The sequence below is a fragment of the Tympanuchus pallidicinctus genome, unplaced genomic scaffold (assembly GCF_026119805.1).
Source record: "Tympanuchus pallidicinctus isolate F22 unplaced genomic scaffold, pur_lepc_1.0 scaffold10, whole genome shotgun sequence".
Taxonomy (NCBI): Eukaryota; Metazoa; Chordata; class Aves; order Galliformes; family Phasianidae; genus Tympanuchus; species Tympanuchus pallidicinctus.
In genome coordinates, this window is record NW_026294619.1 from 1,663,422 (window position 1) to 1,672,846 (window position 9,425).

General features: G+C 43.1%; 1 protein-coding gene across 2 annotated transcripts in view; it reads right to left on the reverse strand.

Moving 5' to 3' along the window:
• Positions 1-7,708, reverse strand: part of PLA1A (phospholipase A1 member A) — a 17,609-nt gene extending 9,901 nt beyond the window's left edge. The window contains exons 1-4 of one of the 2 annotated variants that reach the window (XM_052666135.1): positions 7,481-7,708; positions 5,916-6,117; positions 2,091-2,268; positions 987-1,095 (exon numbers count right to left, since the gene is read on the reverse strand). In XM_052666135.1, the coding sequence (XP_052522095.1) occupies positions 987-1,095; positions 2,091-2,268; positions 5,916-6,117; positions 7,481-7,553 (562 nt within the window). In that variant the 5' untranslated portion in view covers positions 7,554-7,708. The remainder of the gene's footprint in view (positions 1-986; positions 1,096-2,090; positions 2,269-5,915; positions 6,118-7,480) is intronic. The other variant, XM_052666125.1, reaches the window with a different exon arrangement.
• Positions 7,709-9,425: the final 1,717 nt, after the last annotated feature.

Here is a 9,425-nt window from a genome sequence, read left to right on the forward strand (position 1 = left end):
GATCTGTTATTAGGTTTGAAGAACATAAAGGCAGAGGTCTCCAATTGAGTTGGGAAGGAGTCATCTCAAAATGAAGCTGATGAGAAAATGCTGGTACAGGATGATGGTTACCCAAAATCCCTCTGAACGTACACTTTCATTCACAGCTTTAACAGGGGTCCATCGTGAAACTCTGATCCTGGTTAGAAATGCCTGTAGTACATGCAATGTGTGAAGCTATGACATGTGAGGGGGGAACCAACATTTCCTGTGGAGTGTCTCTTCTTGAGGCCTTTTCTATGAGGCAGCTCAGCATGGGCTGAAGCAGACTGGGAACCATGTTCTGTCTACACCCTGTTCTTCCTTGGCTGCTGCTCAGTCTGCGTCTCTTCCTCCTTTCACTCCGACTAAGATAAATCTCCAGCTTTGGAATTTTCCCAAACTTGACAAACCCTCAACAATCTGGTCTGACTCAGCAGACAGCCCTGCTTTGAGTGGGAGGCTGGACAGGACACCTTCCAAGGTCCCTTCTCACCCAAATTGTGTGACTTTTTTCCAACCCATACTTAAAAGCTGGAGGACCCTGCATGAATTTAAAAGCCCTGCATGCCATGATCAGCCTCTAACCATCTTTATCTGTAATTCCCCCACTGCAATCTCTTCCTCACACCTAAGACTTCAGCTGTATGTTTTCAAGTCAGCTCTGATTTGGTACAACTGAGTGACGTGTCATTTCACTAATAACAAGATCTCACGACTTGGAAAGCTCACTAGTTAGAAGAGAGTAGAGGCAGAATTCTCCTGTTATGCATTCTTTTGGTACTGTGGAGGGGATTGACGGCTGGAAAGTATTGTCAGGATCTTTAGAAGCTAGTAAGAATCCCTGAAGCTTGGATCGAGTGAGCCTTCATACAGTTATAAGACCACTATGGATGACTACCTGTCCCTGGCATTGCATTCTCTTCGTTGCATAAGAAATCAGGACCTAAGTCTCAGTTTTACCATACCTGTTATCCGTCCCAGCTGACCATCATGGAAGTGCCCAACCAGGCCCCCAACATGTGCACCAAGGCTCACACCGATAATGTGAATGGATGTTGCAGAGACTCCCAGGGCCTGCAGATGATCATACAAATATGTATTTCTATAGAAGGAAGGTGAAATACCCAGCAGCTCCACAACTCTTTTCATGTAGGATTGCTTTTGAGGTATACAGTGGAGAACAAACTAGATGTGGGAATGATGGCTACTGTCCTTTCTGCTTTTCAGAGTCTTTCTTTTGGTCCACACATGCAAAACCAGCTCTAACAAGGTTGGTCAGATACTTCTGATCATGACTACATAGCCTTTTGCTCCTCCTTTCATGGTTTGCTTCAGATAGAACTTCCTCATCTCAGTTGAATAACTCACATTCCCCCATACAAACAATCTTTTCCTCAGTAAAGCAGAGGAAATAATTTTGTTTCACTTTTATACCACTATTGTGCACATTGGTCATTACTTTAAGATTACATTTTCAGAGACAAAGGATTTATTCATAGGTTGAACTGCCAGGTAAAGCATAGTCACTTAGACATGACGTAAGGTGACTCTATCTGAAGGGATCCTGCTGGCTGCAGGCTGTTCAGCACGATGCAGTGGAATACAGTAGGTGAGAATGAGACCATGGGAGTGAGATGAAAAATCCTACCTTAGAAATATGTGACGTTACATCCTACAGCAGCACTGAGGCTTATGAGAAACTAGAATTTGTCTTCTGTGGTGTAAGCAGGAGAGTTTGGACAAAAACGTCCTAAAGTAGCTGGACTAGAGCTCAGCACATACACAGGACGGATGCTGGGGACCATAGTGGCCCAGTACTTTGCCCACTGTGACCAAATCACTAATGCGAGTGGCAGACCTCTCCCCTCCCAGCCCTATCTCCATCCTCCTGATGTCACAGTTGCTCCAGGAGTGTAAATACACACTCTGGAGCATACCCAAGATCTCCCACACTACAGTCAGGGTCTATGGTGCAAATGCTACACAGAGTTTATGCATGGCTGGTAAACACAAAGATATACCATCCTCACTGCATAAGGGTTGTTCAACAGCGCTATGCAAGAGCTTACCAGGAGCTTGCTGATGAAGCTTGTGATGAAGAGGGCCACCTGTGTGACGTTTTCCACTGCCGAGTTATAGGCTCCTGTAGCCCCATGAACCCAGTCCACTGCAATCACATTTACCTGACTTATGTGCAATATTGCATGGACAAGCCCTTCAATCCAGGAAGGTTTTGTACCCAATGCTCTGCAGAGTAATCAGAAACAAATATGTTAGGTGTTTTCTAAAGAAGGGCATGTGACAAAATATTGTTCACTGATGCTGTTTCATATGTTTCAGAGTAGACTGTCAGACAGCTGCTGAAAAGTTGTTCTGGTGCCAGATGCACATACCTGGCATGTCATTGCTGCAGTGTAGTAACAAACACTGTCCAGAATGGGTTGATTCAGAAAGGAACCAACCAAGAAGAACATTTGTAGAGCTTGGGCTGAGACCTTGGTCTTGCTGTGGTGTTCCAGTTAGCCACAGAGCCCACCTGGAGTGAGTGAACTGACCAGGAACACCTGGTCCTGTTCTGCTGCCAACCAGGAGGAAGTCCTGGGTCAAACTACACAGTCTATCACTGCTACACTGAGAAAATGAGCCTGTGTACTACCCACTTCCCCTACTATCACCTGGGGTAGGAGTACGCTATGTCATGTGGGGGGAACTGCTGATTTTCTGAAAAGACCCTGCAACTCCTTGTGTGGTTTCACAGAATCATAGAACAGCTTGGGTTGAAAAGGACCACAATGCTCATCTAGTTTCAACCCCCCTGCTATGTGCAGGGTTGCCAACCACCAGACCAGGCTGCCCAGAGCCACATCCAGCCTGGCCTTGAATGCCTCCAAAGGCATTCAGAAGTTTCATCCTGGTTTTCTAGGCACTTGTCATTCAAACTTTTGCACATCAAATCAAATCACATTAAAAGGTCAGAGCTGGCTAAAAAATGGCAGTGTGAAAGAAGCAACCAATATGGTGACAGTTAAAAAAAAAAAAAAAAAAACTGGTTTACATCCCTACATTTTCAACATTAGAAGTACTGGCAGGGATTCTAAATGACTGGCTAATCCAGGCTTCTGATGAACATCAAGGTTCTGCAAGAAAACAATTTAAAGGGAAGAGGATCTTGAAGACTTCTAAATAAAAAGATTGAAAGAAAAATGGAAGAGAAAGGAAAGGGGACAGGTAAAGAGAGAGAGAAAAAAAAAAGAGTGAAATAAAGAATGAATAAAGGTATAGAAGAAAGAAAGTTGGAAAGGAAAGGGGGGGGAAAGGAATAGGGAAAATAATTTCCTAACTTGTTTTAGGTCCAAAAACATGAAACAAGAAATAGACAGCTAGTCGCACAGTAAATCGCATGCTCCTACTACTTAAGGTTGGTTCTCAGGAGGCTGCAACATGAAAATTGCAAAATTTTTTAAAAGACTTTATGTTCCTTGGGAGAATGCCAAAAGGACTGGGAGGATAGATAGTGTTCTCCTTGGTTCTTCCAGTTGGTGTTTGGGACCAAGATAGAAGGAGGAAAATGGATCAGTTGAATGAATGGCGGCATGGACGGTATTGTGCTAATAATTTTGGCTACTATGATCTTGGACATACCTTCAACAGGCTGGGCATGTTGATGTGAATAGGATGCAACTGACCAGCAGGGCCAAGAATATATTGGACAGCAAGCTGGCTGGGATTACCACCAGTGCTTTAAACTGGATTTGATGTGGGAGGGGGATGTACTTATAAATGACAGAGAAGAGACAAAGAATGCTGTCATTTTAGGAAGCAGCAAAAAAACCCCTCTGATTGGTCCCAGGTGACTTGGGGAAGGCTTCTCCAGGAAGGTAAAACAGCCAGTAATCCAGCTGAAGTGCCTCTACACCAATGTTTGCAGCATGTCTCTCATGTCCTTGAACCTCGAGGTGGGGGGTTGAAGCAGCAATATTCCTCCCGCTGTAACAGAAGAGCAAGTCTGAGGCCACCTCATGAGGTTGAATGTATACAAGTCTATGGGGTCAGATGACATGCATTCTAGGGTCCTGAAAGAACCAATGATGTGGTTGCTAAGTGACTCTCCATCATACTTGGAAAATCATGGCTGTCAGGCAAAGTACTTGGTAACCAAAAAAAGGAAAACATCACTCATTTTTAAGAAACAAAGAAAGCAAGACCCAGAGAACTACAGGCCAATAAGCCTCACATCTGTGCCTGGGAAGTTCATGGAGCAGATCTTCTTGGAAGAGATGTAAAGGCATATGCAAGATGAGGAGGTGATCCAAGACAGCCAATATGGGCTTCACCAAAGGCAAATCACACCTGACCACCTATGAAGGAGTGACATTGATGGACAAAGGAAGGGCAACTGATGATAACCAACCTGGACTTCTGCAAGTCCTTTGACATGGTCCCACACCACATCCTTACTTCTAAATAGGAGAGACACAGATTTGAAGGGTGAACTATTCAGAGGATAAAGAAGTGATTGAATGGTTGTTGCAAGAGGTTTGTCATCAGTGGTTCTACGCCCAGGTGCAGGCTGGTGATGAGTGGTGTTCATCACTGGTCAGTCTTGGGACTGGCGCTCTTCAGCATCTTTATCAGTGACACAGACTTATATTGTATCCTTAGCAAGTTTGTTGATGACACCAAGCTGAGTAATGCAGTTGGTACAACAGAAGGAAAGGATGTCATTCAGACTGATGTAGACAGTCTTGAAAAGGAACCTAATGAGATTCAACAAGGCCTAATGCAGACTAGGAGAAGAAATCCTGGAGAGCAGCTATGCAGATAAGGACTTAGGAATTCAGATGGGTGAAAAGCTTGACATAAGTCAGCAGTTCTCACTGCTTGCTGTCCAGAAAGTCAACTGTATCCTGGGGTGCATTAAAAGAAGGGTGGCTTCATCTAGAATACTGCACTCAGGACAGGGGCCACCAGGAAGGATGTGGAGCTGTTGGAGCAGGTCCAGAGGAACTCCGTGAAGATGACCAGAGTGCTCAAGCACCTCACCTACAAAGAAAGGTTGAGGAAGCTAGGCTTGTTTAGCTTGGAGAGGAGAAGGCTCTGGGGAGATTTCATTGCAGCTTTCCAGTACTTGAAGTTTACCAACAGGAGGGAGCACAACTTTTTGCAGCCTGATAGTGGTAGGACAAGGGGAATCATAGAATCACCAAGGTTGGAAAAGACCTAAAAGATCACCCAGTCCAACCGTTCACCTATTCCCAATAGCTCCTACTAAACCATGTCCCTCAACACAACATCCAGTCTTTCCTTGAACACCCCCAGGGTCGGTGATTCCACCACCTCCCTGGGCAGTCCATTCCACTGAATGGTTTTAAACTAAAAGTGGAGTTAAATTTAACTCAGATGTTAAGAATAAATTATTTACTCAGAGGATGTTGAGGTACTAGAACAAGTTGCCCAGAGAAGCTGTAGATGCCCCATTTCTGGAGGTATTCAAGGCCAGATTAGATGAGTCTTTGAGCAGCCTGATCTAGTAGTCGGCAGCCATGTTCATGGCAAAGGGATTAGAACTAGATGATCTTCAGAAAGTCCCTTCCAAATCAAGACATTCTATGATTCTATGAAGGTTGCATTGTAAAGAGAGTTGTCAAAAGCATTTTTTCCCACCCCTGACTCTGTCCCACCTACAGTCTCACAGGCAGTTCTTAGGTACAGTTTGGCACTGAGCACACCAGGCTCTGCTATTAGCAGGTTTTTCAAATGTAGTCACTGTTGGGGAGAGTTCAATTGTCAGATAGGCAGGGGATTTCCATGCCAGCCCCACACAGGGCCTGGGAATGCCCTGCCCGTTTAATTTATAAATATAAATTTAACCATAATGCTCTTCTTTCTCTCACCTGAACCCATGGATTATTATCTTCGTTTCCAGGCTGCTATTGAAGCTGGAGTTCTTGATGTCATCATCAGCCAAAATTAGCTCCCCACAGCTAGGGCTGGAGGAGGTGAATAGAAGAAACTGGACATTAAGCTTACTGCCATGTAGGAAATTTGCCGTCTGGAAATCAGCACAGCGATGCCCTGAGGTTCTGTATATGTTCCCTGCAATGAGAGGGAGTAAGAATATTTGGCCTGTGTCTGTATGGTGGAAGAAAAAGCTCATTCTAATTCACTAGGAATCTGGTTCTATTAATAAAGAGTGAAAGGCTAAAACATACATTAAAATCAGCCCATTCTGAAAAACAACTATTTCCTGAAGAAGCTGTTCTGCCCTTTGATGGAATTGGAGTGTTGGGGAAGAAAACTGTGGATGTCTGTGGACTTCTGAGAATTGTTTAACTGAGATGTGAATGAAAACAAAACAAAAAAATCCATCAAACCATTAAAAAAAAAATCCACAAACAACTAGTACAAAACTGCATAAATTTTGGCTATAAATCAGGGAAAGACCTACATAGCAGACCTACATGGTGTGTATGGTTAGCTAGTAGAACAGGTAATCCAGAAAAGAACTCCATCTTTTGACATTCTAGAGAACTGGTTGCTATTTCAGAATGGTTATAGTAGGCAACATGTTGGATTGACAAAAGACAAAATTTATTGACATGTGATGAGCAGGAAGCCAAATATTTGATGAAACGATCCTTCCTGACTTAAAAAATGGTTACTCTGTGAACTGACACAGTTGCATCCTGATGAAATGACAACTCATATTCCTTTCCTTTCTAGACCAGAGGAAGTGAAACAGCCTTAAATCTACAAGTTCAGTTAAAACAAAAAACAAAACAACCAGCTCCCAACTGCTGTCTGTTCCCACAGAAGATATTGTACAGTAGTGAGAAGGAACACAGCCCAAGAGTAAACACACACACAAAAAAACCAACAAAATTTGGTATTCAGATCTCCCCTTGTGGGATGCAGCTGTCCCTTACTGTTGTCTTTTCTGGTCTTTCTGTGAACCAGAGAAAAAAAAAATGGAAACATTCTCTGGCAGCCATTCAGAAAAACTGCTGCTCATGAACTAGCTTTACTTAAAGGGCATGCTTAGTAAAAGCAGAGTGTATCAGAAATGGCATCAGGGGAGGAGGCTTGTGAGAGCAAAAAAAATCCCAACCAAAGCAAGAAGTGGAGGTATGGCATCTATTTATTTTCCCTCAGCTACTGCAGATTATACTTGCTCAGCCTTCAAATCAGGAGTTGTCAGTGCCAGAGGTCAAGTGGTCTCTTTTCCACTTCCCTGCACTTCAGCAAAATTCTGGAATGCCCTTTTAAATCACGTTAGTGGAGTAAAATCACTGAGACAGATGGGTTAATGAAAGACTTTTCCTGTGCTGGCCATTCTCCTGATGTCTAATTGGATTACAGCAAAGACCTGTAGAAACACAGGTATGCTGGGGAGAATTTAAGTCAGATCCTTCTGTGTAAAGCCTTCAATCCCTTGCCATGCATTCATGCCTTTGCTTACCTGCTTGTGCTGAGCTAAGCAGCAAGATGCCAGCGAGGACAAAGACGGGTTTTCGCTTTGGATCCTCAACCATCTTCCTGTTAGTCCACTACAAGTACACGGAATAACAACGCTGGTGGATTGCTCATTCGGCTTGGCTTGGTCAATGATCAACTAGGCTCTGCTCTTTTGGGAAAACGAGTAGGGGCAATCTCCTCTGCTCTTGTTTGATCATTACTAAAAGTCTGTGTCAGCAGAGGTTTCACTGGTCTTTTGGTTCAAATAGATGTTGACACCCCTTTCCTTCCTACTTCCTTTTCCTGAAGGCAAAAGGAGTAGTTGCAAGGTTTCATAAGATGTTTGTGCCAGGAAGGCTCCTAGCAGAACATTGCATCTAAATATTTTCCTATTGCATCAATGTCTTTCTTTTTGGTGCATGTTGGCCTTCCTTGCAGAAGAACAGGCAGCCTCGCCTGTGACTGTTTTGCAAGAAGCAAAAGAGAAAGCTCATTCCCTCCCCAGGTGGAATTTACTCTACAGCTGCTTTATTTGAAGAACAAAATGAACAAATTGATTTAGTCTGACTGGAAAGATGACCAAAAACCTTTCCAAAAGCACCAGGCATTACCTTCATTCACAATTAACTGGCAATAGCAGTCATTTCCTTACTCCAGCTTGCTCTGGCCAAAGGTAATGGAGAAGAGCAGCTGTTTTAGGCAGAACTTTTTTTTTTTCCCCCCCAAGACACTCAAAGGAAATTCCCTCCAGTTTTTGTGGGGAAGTTTGGCAGCATTAACTGCTTGGCCCCAAGGGTTGCTGAAACCTTGGCCCAACTGCATCTTCCAAGAGACACACAGCAGACATAGCCTGACCCCGAAACACTTGGCTCTGTGGTCATGCAGGCTTATTGTCTGAGGAACAGATTCTCAAAGTTTCTTCAAATACATTACTGAATTGGTGTCAACTGATTGTCTACCCGACCAATTTTCCAATATTTAGCATTGCAATACGAAGAACTAAGCTTCCAGCCTAGCTCAGGTGAATTCTGACACTGCACAACACAAACTAATTTAAGACTGCAACAGAGCCCAGCCCACTCCTTTGTCATTACAGCCACAAATTGCACCGATCTGAATCATTTCTTAGTGCAGAAAAAAGGAAATAAGCTTCTATAATCCTACCAATAAGCTGTGCCATTTCATGCAAGCCTCCTTTTTGCACCACTATGTGAATGTACAGATTTGTTAAACACTCTATCATGCCATAAAAAAAAATACATCTAAAAAGAATAAATCTTTGTCGTATTGGAGATTCTGTTGCCTTAGCACCTTCTTCCCCTGTAATCTCAGTATTTTGCTATTCTATGAACTTTTTCTGCCAGCATACCGCTGTGGTCCCTCATGCAAACACAGAAAAACCACCTCACTGCTCTGTGCTTAAAATATTTAACCAGTAAAACTATTTTAGTGTAAAGGTTTTTGGTTTTTTTGTTTTTTTTTTTTTAATTTGTGAACTTAATTACAGTAACTACAGTTATATCCATTCTGAACAGTACTGTTGGCACCATTATTTTACTCCCCGCAGGGAGAGCCTATAATAACAGTAGGGGCTTCTACGCTGTTGAAAAAGCTTTTAGCCCACACTAAATTGAAGCTTGATGTGATACACTTAAGTCAGTCAACAAACATTATTTTATGCACAAAATTCTTACTATTAAGGATCTGAAAACTGCACTGTTTGCACATTCCAGTGAACACCAAAAGTGGAAAATGTCACCACCTCACTTACAAAGCAACAGCTGGCAGAAATGTATCAGCATTTTCATGTGCCCAGATGTCAGGAGGAAATCTGACTGCAGGAAGACTCACTCAATTGTGAAAGCAATTAAGTGGCAATGGAAACAATGCAGCCTGAGTAGCATTGTGTGGCCTTGGGGAAAACAGGTTGTCATACCAGTTAAGTGGTG